At 41.7% G+C, this 23580-nt stretch overlaps 1 protein-coding gene across 14 annotated transcripts in view; it reads right to left on the bottom strand.

Moving 5' to 3' along the window:
* Positions 1-23580, bottom strand: part of Ablim1 (actin binding LIM protein 1) — a 154189-nt gene that overhangs the window by 38536 nt on the left and 92073 nt on the right. For 8 of the 14 annotated variants that reach the window (XM_033761417.1, XM_033761406.1, XM_033761418.1 and 5 more), the window contains 3 exons: positions 6648-6735; positions 3194-3252; positions 591-674 (listed from right to left, as the gene is read on the bottom strand). In XM_033761417.1, the coding sequence (XP_033617308.1) occupies positions 591-674; positions 3194-3252; positions 6648-6735 (231 nt within the window). The remainder of the gene's footprint in view (positions 1-590; positions 675-3193; positions 3253-6647; positions 6736-23580) is intronic. The other 6 variants (XM_033761407.1, XM_033761408.1, XM_033761414.1 and 3 more) reach the window with 1 other exon arrangement.

Raw genomic sequence — 23580 nt, 5'->3', positions numbered from 1 at the left:
CGCTACCACCACCTTCACTGTTCCTTTTCGGAGACAAACCACACCCTGCCCTGGGACTGCTTTCCCCAGCTCCAACTTCCTGTGTCTTCATGGGGCTCATCCCTTTCTCCTCATCGTCACATGTCCAAATCGCCTCCAGCTTCCAGAATTCAACTCAAGACTGCTTTTCTCCAGAAGTGCGCTTGGGACCTGTCCTTCATCTGACGTTCCAAAGCGTGTGATCTATGCAACCCATGTCCTGTGAGATTTCTGTCCTTCCTGGGTATTAACTTGTTTTTGCTTCACCTACAACGCTAGATGTACAGCGTCCAACCCTACACCACACCTGGTGAACAAGTGCAGGCAGACTAAATGACAGGGTCCCATTGCTAGCTTGACTCAAGACAATGCTTTAGCCTCTGCTCTGAGGGAAAACAGCGCGAGTCAGATTGTGAGGCACACTGGTTGGGTGAGGAAAGCATCTGCCTTCTGCGGGAGCTGCGATGTTACGTGAGAAAAGCAGCTGGGGGTGGGGAGGGAGGTAACACATGGACCACAGAAGGCTGGGCCAGGACAGTGACCCCGAGTCTCAGCCCTGACACAGCGCCAACCTGAAGAGATGGAGACCGTCCTGTGCGGCGAATCAGACTTTTGGGATAAAAGAAATCAGATGGAGAACGATGAATGTTTGGTGGCTGCCATAAAAGATGAAAAGAGGGAAGAGTAAACAAGATCCTTGTTCAGAAATTACAAAAACTTAAAATCCCACGGGAAAATTAATATGACAGTAAGCAACAAGTGACATCATTCTAGTTGACGGGCCTGGGCCAGTTTTTGGGGGTCAATTTTGGGCTCACATAAAATGAACATTAATATAAATAATAGTATATTTATCTACATCCCTACCCTATCCTCTGAATCCTTTCCATTTATTTTGGCTGAGATGTATTTATAGTATACGAAGAAGATTAAGGAGGCAATAAAGTCAACTGAGGCGTGTTCTTAAGAATCTGTTATTACAAACGCCCCACGAGTTCTTAAATATCAGGAATGTGGATTACTCAGTGGAATTGCTCAAAGATCCTTCAAACATTTTCATTTTGCTATGGAAACTGCTCTCTGCTCTCTGTGACATTCGGTGAAAGGCTTAGAAAGCTTGGCTCAAGATCTGTGTGTGTAGACACACCCCTGAGGGAGCATAAGATTTATCCCGCTACTCAAAATGTACTCCTCTCTCAGTCCCACCAACATCAGCCTAGACCCCCAACTCTGGGCGACAGGGGATCTCCTCCCTGTGAGGTGCATCCTCCTCACTACGGGGTTTCCCCAAGGGCCAATCCGAACTCCCACATAGTAAGTGTTGAGATTAGGACAAGAGCTCTGGAATGCTTACTAAGGAACAAAACAAGACGTCCTCTTAGCCAGGATGAATGAAATACTTCACAAGTTATTTTCACAAGCTTCTCCAGAGAGTTCCATCAAGATGTGATCAAATATGTTTTTTCTCTTTGCTCAAGTCATTTTAGGAACTTATTAGGACTCACAAATTCAAGCTATCCTTACAGAGAAAAAAATATGCATTTCATTCAGCCTGACCTCATCGGCATGCCCCTCTTTATCTGGCAAAATACTTCATCAGGAATAAAGCAAAAATGACTCCACAAAAACTAAGAGCAACACTGTAGAAAGGGTTCAAACCACGGGCTACTTGGGTGGTTTCAGGGCAGCTGTCACAAGCTATGTTTTGAATTCTGCACATTTAGGGCAAAAGTGATAATAAGGACTATCTTTTAATGTCTTCATGTTTTATAAAGATAACCTGTTTCCCAAGCATCCATGGTTCCTCCAAATTCCCTGAGGCTCGTCTTCCTGGCTGATGAACTTCAGAACTATTCGTGCTCAAACTGAAGCTGTAGGCCCGAAACAGACAGCAAAACCACCCCAGTATTGGTGGACAGCTTCTTCTTCTGCTACTCGTGCTTTTAATAAATTATTCTCAGAAAAAGTGCCCCCCCATTTAAATATTGCTATAATAATAGTGACTGCTAAAAGTACTGCTTTTGCTTAGGGTCCCAGCCAAGGGACAAGTCTCTAAGACATACAAGTGGCAAAAAGTCTCCATCTGAATTACAGATGCTGAGAAGGAAAAAAGCAAAGCAAAGCAAAGTGGGTGAAAACCCACTCTGCACACATGTGTTTCAATGAAGAGAATAAATTTTAGATGCCAGACAGTAACAGCAGCAATCCTGGGGTGGCAGGCATAGGGATCTAAACATCTGGTAATCATTTCTCTGAAGTTACATATCAGTGATCAGGTCCTACAGATAAACCAGCTGTGCACTGCTGGGAATTACATATGCCAAATATGAAAGTGCCTACTAAGGACAGGTCAAGAAGAAATCACTCCACACACCAGGGTCTGGCCTCCAAAATAAATGCACTCCATTCATTCCTCCCCTTGAGGTTCCAGGTGAGAGGAAGGCAGATTCCAGTTTTCCCACAGGCGCCACTAAATTAGTTAAAAGGAGAAACTGGGATTCGATCGGATTAGCTTCTGAAAAACACTTCACCACTCAGGAGAGAAACTAGGAATATCCAAACAGGATGCAGATTATGATTGTGAACATATCTGTATACAGTTTTTTTCTTCTAAAACAAGATGAAATACTGGCATCTAGAAGTATTCTGAGCTTTGACCAATTTACATGCCAGGGCTCACCGGTGTTTTCTCCCAAGGTTTTATCTAAAAAACCATCAGTTTTTGGATCAGATGCTACTCTGCCGAATCTGGATTTGAGAGGTCAGTAAAATGTACCAAGAGCTGAGCAATGGGTGTAGAATGTGAGGGAAGTGGTGCTTCATGAACTAAGCACAGAGTCTGGCAAGAAAGTTGTGGATGCTGAGTGTAGAACTTGATGGGTCACCCCCCCTCACCATCTTTGTTGACTTTCTTAAATGCTTTAATAAAAAGTGGACAGACAAGACAAGACTTACTTTGTTCAACACAAGCATTTAGAACAAAGAAAATCACAATACATTCAGGGCTAGAGGGGCCCAGGATAGCTGGTCAAATGGCCTTTAAGCTTGGATTGCTATATGGAAAAAGTTGGTTAAAAAAAATAATTTCACCCAAATCCTAGCCCCAAGAATTAATGAGTGGTGAAGCATGTGGCTTCCAAATGCACCTGCACCATGGTTCTAAGTGTCTGCTTACCCGCAGCTTTTCCTCTGTCTTAGAAGACTGCTTACAGTCGGGATGCCAAACGGTGGAACCTGGAAAGACACAAGGCAAACTGTGATGGAGATGGAAAGATGCCACTGTCCCCTTCACCAGAACTGCTGAAAGTGGCTCAGACTCCTCTTTCCCCTCACTGGAAATGTGTGACTGCCCGGCATCCAAGTGATTTATGACATGGAAATCAAACAACCCCAAACTTTAGGTGAATTTCCTTGTCTAAGCCAAGCTTGTTCTGTAAAGATCATAACTCTGGACCACAGAGACCACTAACTGGGGACAAGATTGTTTTAATGCAAAAGATATTTAGCTCTTGACCATTTTTTAAAAAACTGTATTATTGTCCTTCACAAGTAATGTCTGATAGCTTCCCTGGTGTGAATAATCTGCAATAATACATAAGATCCTAATAAGATTACTGACATTTAGAAATGGGAAGAAAGGAGCTAAAGGTGTAGGGAAGGTGGGATGGGTAGAGGAAGGGTAATAAGGGAAAAGAAAAAATGTGAGAGAATGAAAAGATGAAAATAAAGTGTTTGTAGATGGGGAGGGGAGGAGGGGGTGAAGGGAGGGCAGGGGTAAGGGGAAAAAATGAGAATCAAGACTTGTCATGTAGAGGTACAAGATCCCAACAATGAATGTAACTGTACTGTATCCCTAAAATGTACCAATAAACTCAATTAAAGCTGAAAAAAAAGTAATGTCTGAGTAGTTAGTATAAGCTGCATTTGATTACAGAAATAATAAGCATATTTCTAGACCATCAAACAACAAAGCAATCTAGTTGAGAGAAAACCAATCTAGACAGTCTATATCCAGAAGCAAAACTGACTAATTGTTTTCCCTGATACAATTCTAGTCATCTACACCAACACAGGTAACTATAATAATTGTCAGGATAAAGTTACATTTGACTAACTAAAAATAGTCTTTGTTTTTAAACTAGCAGAGTGACTATTTAGATGTTACTTCCTGTTCCTGCGTCAACGGTCTCCCTTTCTGAGACTATGGAACACTTTCCTGGGTAGTTTATCCAGCGTCACAGAATGAAGCAAAAACACTTATTTCCAAAAGACAACACTTCTTTCCAAGAATCCTATGCCTGCTCATGATTTTATATGACCAGATACGTAACACATGCCATTTATATGATGATGTAGGTGTACCAGGCTGGTAACCGAGTCCTGTGTGCATGGGAGCGTCTCTTCAGATGAAGGGTGGGGCAGGAGGAAAGGAGGGAACACTTCAAAAGACTCTAGCCAATGAAGTCGCTAAGCAGAAAGTAGTGAGTGATAGAAATAGAGGCTCTGCGTGAACATCAGTCTTTCTACATTTCATGGTTTCAGCCTGTATCTCTTCAAACAGTAATCTGTGTGTGCTTGAAAAGTCACCAATTTAAAATAACGTGTGAACAGCTTTACGCCACTAAGCTAACATAATATTACATTAATAACAAGAAAATACATTTTATATCAGAATGATTTAATTTCTACATAGCACTTCTACCTTGTTTCAAGCAGAACTGGGGTAGGCGGAGAAAAGAAAAAGGAAGAAAATCAAACAAACAAACCACAGACAGGCAGGAGTCCCTTCAGCACTAGAGGTAGGGGGAAGGCTGACTACAAAGCACAGGAAATCTTTTAATGTGGAGAGGCGAAAGGTCAGGCCCAGGCCAGGAGAGCAATGCATTAGCTGCGCAGGTCCTACCCAGCAAGGGACACTGTCCAGAACAACACCCAACTGTGCCCAGTGTCAACACTGTTCTCTCAAGGTCACACACTCAAGGAACGGCGCTCAGAGCAAACATCAGATGCTTCAGAAAATGAAACTACTCATTCCGCAAGGATGCGCTCAGAGGGATGCCCAAGGGTAGCAAAGCGTAAACCTAAAGGGGACTTAGAACAATCCCTGGAATTCTGAACGCAGCCTACCTCATGAATGCCTTGTGCACAGTTTGAAACTGTCTCTGTTCAGCTTCCAGAACCACTGGGAATGTGCAGAGCTGCACCCAAGCCTGAGTCTCAGTCCAGGCGGACAGGCTGACATTCACTCCAGTGTCTGTTCTGGGAGAGCAATAATTAACTCAATGAAATCTACCAGCAGGCTGGGGGACGTCAGGAAGACTCTATCTGCTTGGGCAGCCGTTTGCAAAGAGACGCTTGCCTGTTGCCACTGCAGATGGACCGCCTGTTCCTGGGAAAATGTGTCTCTGAAGCCCTCACGAGACCAGAGGCACAGCCTGTCACTTTCACAGCACGCTTCAACATTCAGTGGTGTTTTTCCACTGCGTTTTTTCCAGAGTGATCATGCTGAAGCTAAAAGAACTTGTCAATGTATCACCTATCTAGTATTTTTAAGACAAGTAGCCAACATGGTGATTTAACACCGATGAGTCATGTTTAGAGACTTTTCTTAGTGATACAAAAGCAAAACAGAGAGCAGAGCAAAGCAAACTGTTCATTACAAATACACTTGGTGTCATGTGTAACAGAGAAGGAAGAAATAACATGCAGAGACAACTGAGAGCCAGTAATTACCCAAACTGAACCAGCAACTGCTCTTAACAGTTCTTGCTAATTTTACTGATGAACCCCTGTGTAATTAATGAGTCTTTTCCCAGCTAAAAATAGTAAAATGCTTAGCACAGATGGTGCCATTTGACTGGAAGAGAATTCACTCCTTTTCCGAGAAGCTCCAGATTTTGGAGGAGACAAAAAAAACGAGTCATAGTTTTACTCTAGAAATGTTTCTCAAAATTATTTTCCATTAAAACAAGTCTATGGGCTCCCTGGGAACAAGTATTTCCATGCCACCAGAAACTTCTTAATTTCTCTTTCAGGAACTTTGGGTGTGTTCTCTCTCCTTCTATTTCAAAATGATCCACGTCAATTAGTGGGATAAAATGTGCCTGTGATGTAATTTATCAAATATGAGAATTTCTTCTTCTTGAAAGCCCAGCGAAGTGGTAAGTGGAGGGACTTCAGATAATCTTTCTCATAAGGTAGTAAAAAGAGAAAAGGAAATGTAGCCATGAAATAAGCAGCCCTACTAGAAATTTCTAGGAATGTGTCTCATTTTTGATATTTTGTTTCTCAAACATATTCCTGGGGAGAAAGATGGGGAGGAGGAATTGCTGATTTTCACTTATCCCTCACATCCACAGCATCAACCTTCAAGTCTTATTCATTTTTTCCAAGCTACAACCCAAGCTCAGAGCTCTTTTTTCAACAGCCTCAGGCGCTCACTGCCAGATCATCAATTGCTTGGCCAGAACCCTAACTGACAATGAGGTAACTGTTGGCCCTATTCATATTGGATTTGGGTAGCCTCTTAGCTAATAAAATGTCTCCTTCTCTAAAAACAATCCAACAAACACAGCAAGACTCCTTTCCCCAAGTAAAAAAAATGTACTTTGTTCTCCAGTCCATCTTACCTTGAAGATACATTTCCTCTCCTTCTGTGAACATCTGGTTGCATCTGCTGCATCGTGCACAGCTGGGGTGATAATGTTTGTCACCTGCCTGCAAGGCAAAAAGGCAGGGACTTTTAGTCTACCCATTCAGTCATGGCTCAAAGACTCTTTTCTGGAGTTGTGCATTTAGAAGAAAAGAGAAGTTGCTGAGGAAGGAAAATAGTGACCAAACTTCCCAAACCAGTAACCCCAGAAGTTACAGGCAACCTCACTGGAACAGAAAGGGCTGGAAGACCAGCTACTCACATCCACATCCACCAAGATGGGGCTGTTTTGTTTCTCAGTTTCTCTGGCCTCCATTTTTTCTCCTCACCTACGCTTTCTGGGATGGTTTCCAGTTAAACCCCACATGCCTGAGATGAGCTCACTTTATGTCCCAATAACCCCACCTCAAAACATGAACCCACAAATTTATGTTGGAGGCTAATGTTGGCTTAGCAGGCTCTTGCTTTCTTGGCTCAATGATCAGAAAATCATAAAATCCACCCAACTTGCACGAAGGTAAGAAAAACTATAGTAAAGGACACAATCCACTGTTACTGGTTCAGAGAGAGACTAAATTCTCTCTTATGCTGCTTACATCAGTCTTTTCCCAGTGTCCTTTATTAGTCTTCCAAAGAAGGCATTTTACTGAAGTGGCATTTCACATTCCTAAATATGACAGATGCTATCACAGCAGGTGTTGACTTTCCTGAAGCATGGCATCACTGGACACAGTGACCATTCTCTAGGCAGGTGCCAAATCATATTAGAGTCATGCTCCAAATGCAAGCCGGATGAAAAATGCTTTCATTCACAGCTTAGCAAAAAGAAAAAAAAAACTTCACTTACAAATTATCAAACATATTCTGTAATTAAATCATCTTTATTAATCAATTGCAAAAACTTTCTTTTGCACTAACCATGCGCTATGAGAGTGCTGAGAAAGTTAGAGGTGGCCATACGCTGCTCCTGAACCTGCATAGAACCACAACAGGAAGTCAGAGTCAAGTCCTGATTTCATTCTCATGCCCACCTGTATAAACCATAGAAGCCCTTTAACCACTAGAGCCTGAGATAGGGGTCAGCTGCTTAAGATGATCTAAAGGGAAAAAAAATTAAGTTATTTAAATTAAAAATCTAGGAACGACACCTTTTTAGCGGTGTCTACCAGAAAATTGCAGAAATTGTGTTCTCATTCTTGCCCATTTGCTGCTTCTTATTTATTAAAATAATTTTTGTGGTGGATGGGGTGCAGGTATGAGTGCAAAGAGAAGCATGAAGTAGGCCCCGTCTTTAAGATATCTGTGGTCAAATGTGAGGAGAAGGAAGGAAGAAATTCTTTTGAGTTCTAAGCCAGGTTGGCTGAGCTAGGATCAGTGCTGGGTCCAACCTGGACAATCTCTGGATTCTCAAGGAAAATGTAAGTGAAAGACTCTGTTGTAGTGTGTGGTGAAAAACATAGTTTATCTTATTAAAGCAGAACAGAAACATTTTTTAATGCTAATAAAGCACATTTATCATATTTAGTGGTGAAACATCAAAAGTGTTCTCATTAAGGATAGGAGTGAGGCAAAGATGTACCCTTTCACCCATATCATTCTACATCCTTTGGGTACTAGCCTATGTGATAAGTTAAGAAAAATAAATAAGTATAATGATCACTAATAAAAAAATTCAAGCAAGTGGCTAGATTTTAAAAGTCAGCATCACAAAAATTATTATTTCCTATTCATTAGCATGAAAAAGAAATGTAATAGGTAAGCAGGTCCTCATTTGTAACAGCAACCAATAAATCCTCTAATATAATATCTACATATAAAATGATAGCACTTAACTGATGGACATAAGAACTCTAAATTTTATTCTATTTCTAAATAGAAACATGCAATAATATTTCTAGGTGCAAAAACTGAATAATGTAAAGATGCTGATTTATCTAAAATGAACCTAACTCCTGTGATGTTTTTGCAATCAGAATGGTCACAGGAGTTTGCTTTGTAAAACTTGACAGATTTTATCTGTAAGTTCACATGGAAGCAACAAAGTACAAATAAAGATCTTTTCATTCCAAAAAAGAGCAGCAGTGAAAGGGATTGTCCCTTCCTGATTTAAAAATGTATTTAAGGCTAAAATAATTAAAGCACTTGAATATCCACATAGGAACAGAAAATAAATCAATGGAACAGCAGAGAGGAAACAGCCACTATCACAAGAGAATTTAGTTTATCATAAAAGTGGTAGTTCAAATGAATTGAAAGAGTAGATTATTCAATAAATGGTGAGGTTATGGGGAAATAGCTTAGGGTTAGGGTAGAGCACTTGCCTAACTATAAACCCTGCCTGGGTTCAATTTCCAGTGCAGGAAGAAAAAAAAAAGAACAATTAATTCTCAATGTAGAGAAAGATAAATCTAGATTCTTAACTTGTAACCTATACAAAAATAAATTCTAGAAAACTTAAAGTAAAAACAAGATTAGAGCAGCATTAGAAGAATATATAGAAGACCTGTAATAAACATGAGGTAGGAAAGTGTTCTAAGCAGGGCAAAAGCTAGAAACAATAAAGACAAATATTAGCCTTTCTGTGCCAAACACCGCACAAAATAAAAATCTCTAGACATAAAATTAAGAGAAATAACAGAAAAAATTTGCCACACATTTCAGGCAAAGAATTATTCAGAATATGTAAAAAGTGTACTATGAAAAAATAAGTGGCAAGATGGGCAAAGGCGATTTCAATTTCCAGAAAAAATGGAGATAATAAAAAAGATAAAAGAATTTGTCCAATCCTACCAGTAATTGGGGAAATACATTTAGAAAATCCCCCCCATAAAATTAGCAAAGATAAACAGAATACAAATGTGAAAACTGATATTCTTATATACTGTTGGTGACCAAAATCCTTCCTGGAAGGCAACTTGGTGGCATCTATTAAAATTTAATGTGCACATAACCTCTGACTCACAACTTCACTCCTAGGTAGCCATCCCACATAGTCTCATGTATGTGCTCCCAAGAATATGTATTAGGGATATTAAGTACTATTTTACTTAGAACAGCAAAGAACAAAGAAACAGAAAATGATCCCCAAAGAGGAAGACGTTAAATGAAATATTGAACCATATGTAGCCATTAAAAATGAAGTAAATATATATGTCCTTGTAAGAAAAGAGTTCATGGTAATACTAATAAGAATTCAAACTATCATTACAAAGAAAAAACATCAAACAGAAATACTCCTGTTATACGCACATTGAGTAGTGGAAACACTGGGTAAATGTGACTGGATTCAAATCCAGTTCCACGTGAAATGGATAACTGCATTTACCTTGCAGAGCTCGTAAGATAACTGAGAATCTAGCCTGTGTCCTGGCGCCACTGTAAGTGTTTTCATTACCTCATCAGTCATGGGCACGCACTATCCCTGTTATGTATGTGTAAAGGGACACATAATGTGTAAGTAGTGATTGTGTGTATGTGTGTGTGTGTGTGTGTGTGTGTGTAGGGTGCTGGAGGTCAAACCCAGGGCTCTGTACACACTAGGCAAGTGCTCTATCACTGAGCTACATTGCCAGCTCTGTGTCTTCATTTTATACATGTGCCCTGCAAGGAGGAGACAGGAAGAATGTAAAGCAATTAGTGTGCTGCGTTTACCTGTGAGGAGAGTGGTAGGAATGGGGAAAGAGAAACCTTCTGTATTATCTCACGCTTGTACATTGGGAATATATTTTATGTCACTGTGCAAATAGAGAGTAACAACCAAGTGGAAAAGTCTGTAAGTCTTGGAGCCCTAGCAGCTGGGCTTGAGATTTCACCCCAATCTATAGTATAAATATCAGTTAGACAAATCAAACACTCTTGGGATTTCTACTGCAGAGTAGAGGTGACAGGAGTGGTGATGGTGGTGACGATTCTCATAAAAACAAACATTTTTACTGTGCATGTTCTGTTGTGTGTGTTTTATTGTGCGTATATGTTGACCATTACTGGTTTACATATTTTATATATTTCATAAACATTTGGTGACTCTTTGTCACAATCATCTAAGAAGGCTGAAACTATTATCATCCCCACTTTTAGACGAGGTACCTGAGGCCTGCAGAGGTTTAGTAACTTGCTCATGGTCACACCGTTGGAAGCGGTGGGCCTGTTTCCAGAGTAGATGTTCCTAACTAGCACCCCAACCAAGGCCATACAATATCCCACCGCAGTGACTACCTCACCCTGTTGTTGGCCGAATGGTCAGATGGGATTTTGGGATCGGTGCGCTGCGGAGCACACAACAACGAAGATAAGGACGGTGGGCACAACAGCTGCCCAGAGCCGGCCCCAGGACCATGCACACAGCAAGCAAGCTCAGGAGTGCGGTCTGGGCTACTGGTAAAAGGCTCCCTGGATGTCACTTTTTCCAAGCACAGGCTGTGGGGAGGAAATATGGTGAATGAGCTATTACACAGGAAGGATGAAAGCGACCCCAAGCCTACATGGGGCGGGGCTCTGTACTGCAGAGAAATGATATCATCACCCTGACTCATGCACTTGCTTCAGATGCTGCTCGTGTCCGCGGATTCACATCACGCCAAGAAATTCTGCGTCAGGGGTAGTTTCAGGGCCACCAGTGAGGCTCTCTGCTCCTGGAGCAGTGTAGGCCTGAGGGGCTACAGTCAGGAAATCAAGGATGAGGGAGACCCCCCTCTGCAGGGTGAGCCACGCCCTCTGTTTCGTTTTTCTTTTTTTTGGTACCGGGGATCAAACTCAGGTCCTTACGCTTGCAAGGCAGGCAGCAGAACCACTGACCTAAATCCCCGGCCCTGTTTCATTTCTCCTTATACCAGTGCTTGTGATGGTTCACAGACAAACCCTGTGCACCTGGCCAGAGGAAGTATCAGAGTTGAAAAGAGGCTCTATGCGAACTCACCAGACACCGGAACTAATGGAGTCCAAGTCGTCTACACTGGAGTCATATTTAGAGGCAGGAAAAGAATTGCAGATGACAAAGATGGCAGACTGAACAGCACCCATATAAGAAACACTATAAACCCTATTTCCTGTAGAGAGGAGGTTCGTGATTGCACATTTGTAAAGCAGAGCAGGAGTCTTGCTGTGGCGGGTAACTCTGATCCTCGGCACGCCACCTGCAGCCTGGCTGTGTGGGAGTCTGAAAAGCCAGAGGCGCTTCTAGAGCTCAAGAGACTTGCCGTCACTGTTCTCCATTTTTATAACGTGCTACTTAAAAAGAAACTGGCAACTTCATTTCTGCATTTTCACATGTTTAAAATGCGTGTGTTAAACTAAAAACCTATGTTACGGCTAGCCTTAAACTCTATACGAACAATGAACACTTTTCTTAATAGGTGAATTTTGTAAAGTGCCCGCCTACACATTAAAGTGCTAAAAATTGCTCATCTCTACTAGAGATGGTTAAATAAGATGCTGCTGGTTGCTGATACTGTTTGGATAATCCCTAAGTTGAAGTATGAACTTCAGCATACAAGCCAGAATTCTGGGGAAATGCCATCTACTCTCAGGCAAAATGTAGTGTAAGAGACCAGATATTTTGGATGAACTCTACTGTCTGGGAGGACAGAAAGTTCTAATTCCTTGTGGATGTGGGGTATAAGGAGGAAGCCAAGATCTAGAATCAGGTTGGGGTATCATTCCCTGTTATCCACGGGCCTCAGTTGTGTCCAACCCTCAGGACCCTTATTTGAAAATGTGAAATGCCAGGCTAGATAATTTCAACTTCCATTCAGCTATGCTTCTGTGTGAAATCCCATGTGACTACATGCTCACAGAACAGTGTTCACAGAAAGCCATCTGAATATTAAAAGGACATTCTGGATGGCAGGGAATGGAGCTTCACCAATAACTTCTTAGTGCTGATACCTCAGAGGAATTGTAAGGTCTGGAATCAGCCCCACACCTACTGAATAGGTGACCAGGACGAGAGAAAAAAATCATAATTATGGAGCCTGTCCCTGGACAGATAACCCTCTGTATAATGATCTACTTAGCGCCTGACTGCAAACTGTCCTTCTAAGTTTCTCTTTTCTCTCTTTCCTCTTGGTTTCCTCAACTTGTGACCTCACGCTGCGGTCAACCTTCATCCATTTATAGCTTATGCCTCTGTCCACTGTCAGAAAAGCCTTGCAGATACTTACTAGAGAAAGCGGGGATTTTAAAACAATTGATCAAAGACCTCAAACATGTTTGTTGTGATTTCAGCTTCTTAGTAGATAAGGCCAAAAAGGAAGATAATAAGCCACAAAAGTCTCAGTGCCTGAAAAAATTTTAAAAAGGCCATGTGCAACAGGGCCACACACACATACCAGAGAGGCAAGGTATGCTGAACTTCAGTCAGTAGTAGACCTTGTAGGCTGAGTTCCAGAGGTCTTATTCTTTTTTTTGGTACTGGGGAATCGAACTCGGGACCTTGTGCTTGCAAGGCAGGTGGTGGCACCAATGAGCTAAATCCCCGTCCCCCCGAAGGTCTTATCTGTGCCAAGGCACCATCCCAAGCATCCCAGTACTTTCCATGACTTGCCTTACAACAACCCTACAAGGTAGGTGCAATTTTACAGTCTTATTTTACAAGCAAGGAAATGAAAACTCAGTAAAAATAACTTACCCAAAGCCCCCAGTTCTTCTGGAAGGCAGGGCTGGGTTTCAAACCTTGGCAGCCTGATTCCAGGTCCATTGGTTTTACCACTCTGATAAACTGCCCCCTAAAATCCCTGAAGGAATGAATTCTCACACAGGGATCCTGACCTACAAAACAGGAAAATCTCCTCCCCAACAATTTCACTGATGGCAAAACACATTCGATTTCTTTCTCACCCAGACCCTTGAGAAACACTAGAGTGTGGCACTGAAAGATCACTGCAGGAAGTTGTTTTCACAGAAGTTAAACCAACAAGGTCTAGGTTTGTAGATTTTTTTTTTTTAAAAAAAGATCTAACTTGATTCAGAGATAGAGCTTAGAATGCCCCAAAGTAGAGATAGGTTGCTTTCAGGTCCCTAAGATACTTCCAAAGTCGGCTTTGACTGATTGGGATTTCAGATTAGGGCCATGCAAACATTCTGAGGCTGGCCTAGCTCAAGAGTTTTCAAACTTTACTGTGTATAAGCAACACTTAAGTTTTTTAAGGAAAAATTGGAAAAAAAAAAAAACAAAAAACTGCAACAGCCCCAAGGTGGGGCCCAGAAATCAGCTTCATTTAAAAATTTTGTAAGCACTGAAATGAATTTATGCAAATCACCATGAACTAGAAAAACATTATTTGGGAGGAATCAAAACCCCAAACCTGAGAGAAGATGAAGCCAGAAGGAGGTGCTGCTTATGTGCTTCTGTAGCAGGTACATGGGTGGGGAGGGAGATATGAATCACACACATTCCCAGTTTAGCTCTTGCTGAGAGGCAGTGCTTGGGCTGACTCAGCCTCTTCGTAACCACTGCTTTTTCCCCTTGAAGTAGGAGAGGTTTCTAATGTAACTGGACTGGCTTGATCTCTTCCAGGAGGCCTTTTTCCTGATGCAGCATCAAGAAAAGGCAGGGTAATGAGGGTGTACCTTGGTCTGAAGTCTGCATCCTGGGCAAAGGTGAATAAATCAGTCCACCCAGGCACCTTTCACAAGGCCTAGAGGATACTACAAGTCTGTGCAAAGCCAACATGCACAGAGGAGAATATCCTGTTGCCCCGCTGCATTACCTACCCCACCCCAACCCCAGCTTACAGACCATGCCAAATAAACACACTGTGTTAGAGGAAGGGTGGCAGCTTGCATTCTGAATAAGGATGCACAAAATAGTCAGAGAGAAATCATTGTCTTCTAACTCTCTGGGTCCCTCTAACCACTTGCTAAAAACTTAAGAGAACAGCAGCTTTCTTTTTAATGGGGGTAAGGAATAAAGATACAACACAGAGCAAATGCATGTCAGTTTCTTGAAGATGGTTACTGCTTTCTCATCTATTTCTAAGAAATTAAGTGCAAAAACTTTAAATCAGTCTTTGTCATTTAATGATGTTACAGAAACCTTGTCTGTAAATGTATCATCCCTAAACACAGCCAGTCTCTAAGTTGATTTATAGATTGGGGCAATCCCTTTTAAAATCACAGCAAGACTGTATGTAGAGAGCAAGTTGATTCTCAAATTTACAAGGCCATGCAAAGAGCCAGAAAACAAAAAACAATAGGACCAAGTTGATGAACTTAAAACTACTTGATTTCAAGCTTACTATAAAGCTCTATGTAATCAACAGTGTGGACTTGAATAAGGATAGACTAACTAGAGGAACAGAATGGCGTCCAGGAGTAAAACTGTACACATTTATGATCAACTGATTGTCAATAAAGCGTCAAGGCAATATGGTGAAGGCACGTAGTCTTTCCAACAAATGATGCCAGAAAACTGCAAATCCATATCCAATTAAATCCCTACCTCACCCCATATGCAAAAATTAACTCAAAATGAATCACAGACCTAAATATGAAAACCAAGCCTATGAAACTTCTGAACAATACAGGAAAAAAAATCTCTATGATTTTGTTTGAGGCAAAGCCTTCTTAGAACTCAAACCAAGATCATGATCCACCCAAAGAAAAAGTTGATAAACTGAATATCATCAAGATTAAATTCTCTTCCTCTTAAAAAGACAATAAGAAAATGCAAAGATATGCCACAGATTAGGAAATAATTTTGGAAATCATGTATTTATTTATATCCAGATCATATACAGAATTCGTACAACTCAGTAATAAGAAGTTAAATCAACCAAATTAAAAAACGGGCAAAAGACTTAGGCTGGGGATATAGCTCAGTAGTAGAGCACTTACCTAACACATGAGGTCTTGGGTTCAGTCTCCAGCACCAGCAAGAAAAAAAAAAAACTTAAATAGATACTCCACTAAAGAAATATAGAGATGCCTAATAAACATGGGAAAACACTTTACACATCATTAGTCATAAGGGAAATAAAATCAAAACCACAATGGAATGCCACTACGTAGTAACAGCAATGGCTATCATTTAAAAGCCTCACCACAGCAAGCATCGAGGAAAATAGAACCTCCTGGTGGGAATGCAAAACAGCATGGCTACTGTGGAAACCTCTTTGACTCTTTTTCAGAAAAGCTGAATGTAAATAAATAACCATGCACCAGAGTACTTCTACTCCTAGGTAATAAACTAAAATAAATAATAACATATGTCTACCCCTGGTTTACGCATGTAAATTTGTAAGTGTTACTCACAACAGCCCCGAACTGGAAACAATTCAGTTGACTCTCAACAGGTGAACAGATAAATGAAATGTAGAACAATTTTAAAGAATGGGATATTCCTAAGCAATGAAAAAGGGTAGCTAGATAAGCCTCCACAACGTTACAGTAAGTCAGAGAGCCAGACACGAAAGACTACCTACTGTATGACTCCGCGTACGTGCGATCTCAGGGAAGGGCAGAGCTGAAGCGAGATAAAGTAGACCCGGGCTGCTGAGGACGGGGACGGGGTAGGAGTGACTGCAGAAGAGCAGTCAACCCAGAGTGATGGGCAAGTCCTCACGCTGCATGTGGTCACGGTTGCACAAGTGTACACATGTAATAATCACATTGTGCACGGACAGCAGGTCCATTTTATGGAATGTAAACTTTTCTTCAATAAGGAGGCATGACATAAATAAATAAATAAAACCAAACAGGGCAGGGAGGGGGGAAGGAGATGAAGATCTGATCAGAAAGCCAGGTGAACTCCTTCATTCACCGTCTACCATGATGACCAGGGTACTCAGGCATTCGTTCCTGTTTAGAGGTCCAGATTCCTCTGGGAAGCTATTGAAAAATATGGATTCTTTTTTTCCAGAGTAAAATATACCTGCACGTATGGATGGTTATATATGCGTGTGTGTATATATACGTATACACACAAACACATTTATACAACATTATATTATTAGCAATTATATGAGGATTTTTTTTTTTTTTTGGTAGTGCTGGGGATCCAACCTAGAATCTCCACACTAGGCAAGAGCCCAACCACTGTGCTATGTCCCAGCCCTGTGTGAAGATTTTAAACATTTTCAAAGAGATTTTAAAAGCAGTTTGCTTATCTAATCACTGTTTCTATCTTCAGAAGAAATACTACTACATTTGGATAAGACAAGAAAGTCAACTGTAGAAAAATAACTAACTTGCCCCAAACCATAGGAAATGTTTAAAAAAAAAGAACCCGAACTATTGTCTTGATCTTCATATAGCTACTGCTAATCTTTAGCTCACTTCATACTGTATGGTTTAACACACAGTATTTCTTTCCTGGCCCTCTGGAATAGGTGAAATCATTCTTTTATAGTGATCAGATGAGGATCAGAGGTCAAATGATTGATGCACTAAGGTCAAAGTCACATAGCTTCTGGGAAATGTTCCACGGGTGGACATAAAATTCCCTTGTCCTACACCGAGAACATCACACCACACTGTTTTCCTTGTTTCAGAATTCTTAGGCACCTCGGTAAATAATTCCTATATGATATGAAAAGATCAATGATTAAGGACAGAATAGTTTATTAACATCTATCCTGGATATTTTACCAAACCTCAAGGCAAAGCAAATAACCAATGAAAGGCAAAATGGATCTGTGCACTTGAAATTAGCCACTTCTCCCCTGGGCCCATACATCTGTTTGACTCCATCTTCTCTATTATGGCTGGACTGTCTGCCCCAGCCCACTGTGTATTACAACACAGGAAGGTGAGCTCTGGAACCAAAAGATTCCAGGTTCTAGATTCCGGTTTGTACATGGTTCTGAGCCCTGGACACTTTTCTAGACTTACTTCTTGATCTGTAAGAATCTGCACAAGAAAACCTACCACGGGGTACTGTTACAAAAATTAAAATAACCAAAGGTGAGTCCGCAGCAATGTACCAAATGGTACCCATCAAGGCAGGTGAGCTTTCTCCACTTCTCACTAGATTACGAATTCCCTTAAAGACGCGGTCACACCTGTGCCTTCACAAATCTAGGCGCTTTCTTACTCGCCACACAGCAAATTCACCACACGGCCCAGTGAATCAATGACACCAGAAACTCATCAGTAAACTGTTAAACTGATTAGCAACCATTCCCTGAACAAACTTGGTGGCCAAAAAAGAGTAGCAGAAGATGAAAGATTGTGACACAGTTCTAATTTCATAATTTCCTTGTGTGCAGATACCATGCTGAACTCCTCACAAATCCTGTCCCCCGACTCTCTTGGCAACAACACTGGGTAACAGGTATTTATGTCCATTTAAGAGATGAGGAGAGAAAGCTCAGGGAGAAGACAGTACCCCAGGGGTTTCAGTTAGCACAGGATGGATCTGAACCCAGGCCTGTCCAAGAGCATGGGGCCACCTGCTTGGAACCCCCAGATGCTTTCCTGGAGTCCCCTCCCTTTAGCAGCTTGGCTGATGTAGGACAGCCTCGATGAAGTCTTCTGGAAAATGCAGGTCTCCTGTGACTACTTGTCATTTTTCAACTCATTTTTTGAAGATACAAATAAAAGGTTATTGTACAAAATCAAGTCTTCATGTTTCACAGTTCATTAAGAGTAAAGAAAGTCTAGGTAATTTTTTTAAGCCTTTAGCAAAGGCTTTCACAAAGTCTTACTCTATCCTTTCTGCTTCCAGCTACTAAAAGAGCCTTACCAAATTAAACAAAACCACAGTACAAATAATACAAGACCTAGCTAAATTCAACCATCCCAGGTGTTGTTTGTTTTTAAATAGATCCTGTTAGGGCTATTTTAAGTTCACAGCAAATTGAGAGGAAATTGGAAAATTTCCATACCCTCCCTACCTATGCATAGCTTCCCCCAATATCAACAGCCCACACCTGGCCGGTTAATTTGTTATAACTGATGACCTACATCGATACACACGTATCACCAAAGTCTGTACTTGTAGGGTTCACATTCTGTGGGTCTGGACAAATTGGTAACCACATATTATAGCTAATGTCACACAGAATCGTTTCCCTCTCTTCAAAACCCCCTGTGCTCTGCTATTCACTGTCAGTACTATTTCCTGACACAGATCAGCTTTGTGGTATCGGATGCCATGACTCTATATCCTTATAAACATCCCAGGCAGCTCCTGCCTGCCCCTAGTTTTCAAATTCAATTCACGTCTCCCAGAAACCCAGCATCCTTTCTTGAGAACAGGAACTGACAACATAGTACGAATATAATCATCTCATTACTGTCTTCTGGTAAATTACTAAGACAAACAACATGGTTCAGAGGGCAAGTGGGGATCAGAGGTGTGGTATTGAATTTCCTGGGTGTTACCTGAATTTGATGTTCCCAGACAAGGCGTTTTGTGTAGCCTGTCCCCACAGCTTTTTTTCTTTCTTTTCTTCATCACCAAAAATGTCAGCATTGTACATATTATATCAGATTGCTCTTTCTTTAGAAGAGGAAAGTTGTGTTTTGTTTTGTTTTTTTAATTTTTTTTGAGGCAGAGTTTTGCTCTGCAGCCTGAAATTTGCAGTCAAATTTTCAGTCCTCCTGCCTTAATCCCCTGAGTGCTGGGATTACAGGTGTCTACCATCATTTCCAAAGAGGAAGGTCTTGAAAAAACACTTTTCCTTCCTCCTTTGGAGAGGGAAAGTAATATGACTTTCTTTTAAGTAAAATTCTTTATTGAAGCACACTGCATTCTGAAGATAATGCCTAGATCATAAATGTACAGCTCAATGAAATTTTATAACTGTAAACACTCTGCAGCCAGCATTGAAGTTGAGCACACTATCTGTACCCGGATATACCTGCATGCTCTCTTCACATAACTATGCAGTATCTTCCGATCACTATGTTGACGTCTAACCCATATGCTAGTTTAGATTGTTTTGAAACAGAAGCAAATCTACCTAGCTTCTTTGAACACTTTGTGAGATCATCCATGAGGGCCTGTAGTCCTATTTCATTGAAGTTCATCATTACACAGCATTTCTTTGTGTAAATATACTGGGCTTTATTTATCTATTCTATTCTTGATGCACATTTGAGTTACTCAAGATTTTTGGTTGTTCTGAGTAGTGCTGTCATGAAAACCTCTACATGTGGGTCGCGTTCCACTTTACATGTATGTTGGAGGCTATACGTGGCATATATGTGGCAAAGTTATAGGGTATCTGTATGTGCCACTTCATAGCTGCTGCCAAACAGCTATCCAAAGTGGATTTTGCCTTGTATTACCATTTTAATCCAGGAGGAATTTGGAGGAATTAAGAAAGAAGGATCACATTAAGAGCACTTTGCCAAATGGATTCCCAAAGTGCTTTTCTAACCTCTGTAAAGTGAATGATTTTTTTTTTTTTAATGAAATGGGCTCTAAACAAACACACTGCAGCTTAATCCCATCAGGTACTGTTTCTATTACTCTAGGACCTCTAGAGAGAGTTAATCAATCCTCCTTCCAGCCTTGCCCTTCTGCTGCTGGTATCCTTTGAACTGATGGAGAGACCCAGATGGAATGCAAATAGCCCCATATTTAATCCTCGAACTGACTTGAAACCAGCAATCAATGGTTGGAATTACCGGGGTCAGTCTGCACTAGGGTTGCCATGAAGTCTTAAGGCTTCTTCTGGTGAGGACCCAGGTCCACTGGGCACAGTAAGAAGGAACTGGACTTGGAAGTCTGAGGGCATTAGTCATCTCTACAAGATCTAATTTTTCCTTCCTGATTCAGTTGAAGCATTCATTTCCTTATCATTTATTAATAATATCTTTTGCATCTATTCTGGAGGTGAATGTTTAGAAAGTATGTTCATATTTAATTCATCCAATACTTTGTGAGGTATCCTACTATTATTATGTCTGTTTAGAAGCTAAGAAGAAGTCTCCAAAGTTATAGAGCTGGTGTTCAAATCTAGGGGTTTTTAGTTTATTATCCACTTCCTCCACATCCTGCTACATGTCAAAGCTAAGAAGAACTAGGCAGCTTGGGCAGCTTAAAAACAATAAGCATCAGTTCTGCCGCCTGCCTCCTCGCAAGCACAAGGTTTGATCCCAGGTACCAAAGGAAAAAACAAAACAAAACAAAACAAAAACCAAAAAACAAAAGCATTCCAGTTTCTTCTTCCATAATTACCATGAGAAAGCACAGAAGCTAACCATCCAGGTAAGAGCCATGGATTCTTATGTTTATCCCTTGAAAAATAGTAACTCACTTGGGGTGATCATGTTAAACTGTTGACAAGAGAAGGATGCTATACCCTAGGGTCTCCAAAGGAGGGGGTCAACTGGTTCCCTTTATTTGTTATAAGGCCATGCTAATATCCGTAGGTGCAATGTGAGGATCAATGAAAGGGCAGAGGGGTGAGCAATCTGTTAGGATGGACCCTGGGCGAAACTTATAAAAGGACTAGATACCTTGTGTATGTTCCCCAACCCTGTGCACTTTCTGAAAAGTCCTTATTCTACTGTGCATTCAGGAATGTGAAAAGGCTCTCAAAGTATCGGTTCTAGTTACAGCGTAGACAGTGGGATAGGCATTGCATTCATTATATATAAATTCACTTCGACAGTTTTGTAACTAGGTTGCAAAATACCAGGTGACTCCTAGCCACTTTCCTTCCGAACACTCAAAATCTGAAAGGAAATTTTACCGTTCCAGTTTTAGTATATATGCTGCCGAAGCAAGCACCTGAAAAGAAATTTTAAAGGAGTCTTTTCAGGATATTGAATCAATGAAGGGGAGACTCGGAATGCAGCAGAACATTACACAGAGTACAACGTCAAGATGGCCCGTGGTAAAAAAATATTAGCATCATTCCAGGGAAGGAAGGATGAGAAATGTACCACCTCTTGCCTTCCTATGACCTGCTTCTCAAATTTAGATGCTATCCTTTCCCCTTAAGGTCAAAGGTTTCATATCCTTGTTTGTCTTAACACCAGAAGACAAACATTTGCCTCTAAATTCAACATTCTTGAAATCTAACCCCAAATGGATAATTTTTGTCTCTTGTGCAAGGGCAAGTACTTAAGGTTTCTTGTTACTCATGATCTCATTCCTGGTCATCTCCTCTCCAACACAATAGCATGCTGGAGTCAGGGGTGTGTAATCACAGCGCTGCAAAGGAGCTCTTTTACCTCCGGAAGTCAGTACGTGCACATTTCTCCCTGGCCAAATGGTACACTTAGGTGCATTTGGTGGGAAGAGGCGGTCAGAAGGTGTACTCGTACCAGATGAGGAGACCAGTGTCCTTTATTTAATATTTCAGTCATAGCTGTGTAAATCCGAGCAAACATGCCACAACTGAAATATTTAAACTTGTTATGTAACACGTAGCAAATGGTTACCCCCATTTTAGTGTAACAGTGAGGTTAAACTCAGTTTGTCAACTGTGTTTCTTCACTGCGCTGCTATCACTAAAGCACATTCCAGCTCCGGATAGCTATTCTTCCCTGAGGAATTGTAAATATTTCCCCACCCCACCCGGTCCTTTTTCCTTCCACTGTCTACTCTTCAATAAATCTCAAAGAACTTCATGGGAGTTGGGTCACACAGAGCTCTGCACATGGTTGGTGCCCTGGCTATGGTGTCTTAGGTGACCCTTTACCAGTCATTTCCACTAAGAATCATTCTTCTGACTTATGAAGGCTGTTTTACAGATGGTTCAGCTCTGAGCTGCCCAAAGTACACTATCAGACTAACAATATTTTTTCTTTCCCAGGGTTAGGGGAGCTTTCGGGGTGGGAACCAATACTGGAGCAGTCAGAAAAGCACAGCTTGCTTTTAAAAACATCCTTGTCTGATTTCCTCTTCCATTGTGGCTGGACTTCATCCCTTTCAACAAACAACTCTGACTCAGGCCTGGAATCCCCCAGTTACAGATCCCAGGGTCTCTCCAGGAGCAGAAGGAAGGAGGAGTGCCTCTCACAGTTACTATCAGTTCCAAAGGCCAAAGAAAGGAAAAACACAAAGTGAAAAATAAATCTGAAGAAGGAAGGAAGATGTATGATAGGATTCAGCATCCCCAAGCTTGGCAATGTTCCAACGGAGGGTATATTTAAGGCAAGGTACACACACATTTAGATGACAACCAAAGCATTTCTTTAATCCTACAAAGAAAGGGACCTGGGATTCACTTCCAGACTTCAGCACTCTGGGTGGATGTCAGCCCTGCCCTGAGCCTGTAGCTTCCTCTGGAAAGGCAGCCCTCCGGCCTGCAACCAGGAGAAGCACTGTGCAGGTGGGTGTCCTACCCCACGCCACTACACCAGGCTCCAGCCACCATGTGGGGACAGGAGGACCTGCCAGAGGGGAATCAGTGTCCCTCCCACTGCTCGATGCTGGGCCCCCGAGGGCAGCACAAGCCACGTACATCAGCCCTTGCTTTGTGAGCTCTGGGTTCCCTTTCGTGTGGTGACACAGCTCTGTAACTTTCCAAATGTTAGACAGCAGCAGGAGGTTGGGGAAGGTCTGCACCATGGCTTTGGACAGTTGAGCCCCCTGAGCTCCGAGGCCAGGCCAAGGCCAAATCTGCAAAACTGGGGTGAGGCCAGCCAGTTCCCCCGCCCACGACACAAAGATGGAAGAGCCCAGCTAAAGCAGCCCCTCATCACACAAAAGCAGGGACCTCTCTGGGGTCGGTTCTCCTCCCCACAGCCCAACAGCCTGGATCCAAAAGACTCCCCACCAAGCTGTAACACTGGGCTTTGCTGCACCTCAGGAAGTAACAAATTCTCTTTCTACAGGAGTGAGACCATCATGTCACAAACACAGACCACTGTAGGACACGACCTCAAGGGTGTAGGAAGAGCCCTCAGCACTTAAGAGCCCTAGAGGTTGTGATCAGGCCATGCAGGTCCTGACTCATGAGACCCTGGCCTGGGCACTTTGTCCATTTCTCAGGCTCCTCATTGCAGGGGTG

The sequence above is a fragment of the Fukomys damarensis genome, unplaced genomic scaffold, assembly GCF_012274545.1.
Source record: "Fukomys damarensis isolate Sample0158 unplaced genomic scaffold, DMR_v1.0_HiC HiC_scaffold_8, whole genome shotgun sequence".
Classification (NCBI taxonomy): Eukaryota; Metazoa; Chordata; class Mammalia; order Rodentia; family Bathyergidae; genus Fukomys; species Fukomys damarensis.
Note: the sequence above shows the minus strand (reverse complement) of the source record. Positions and strands in the feature narration are given on the sequence as shown.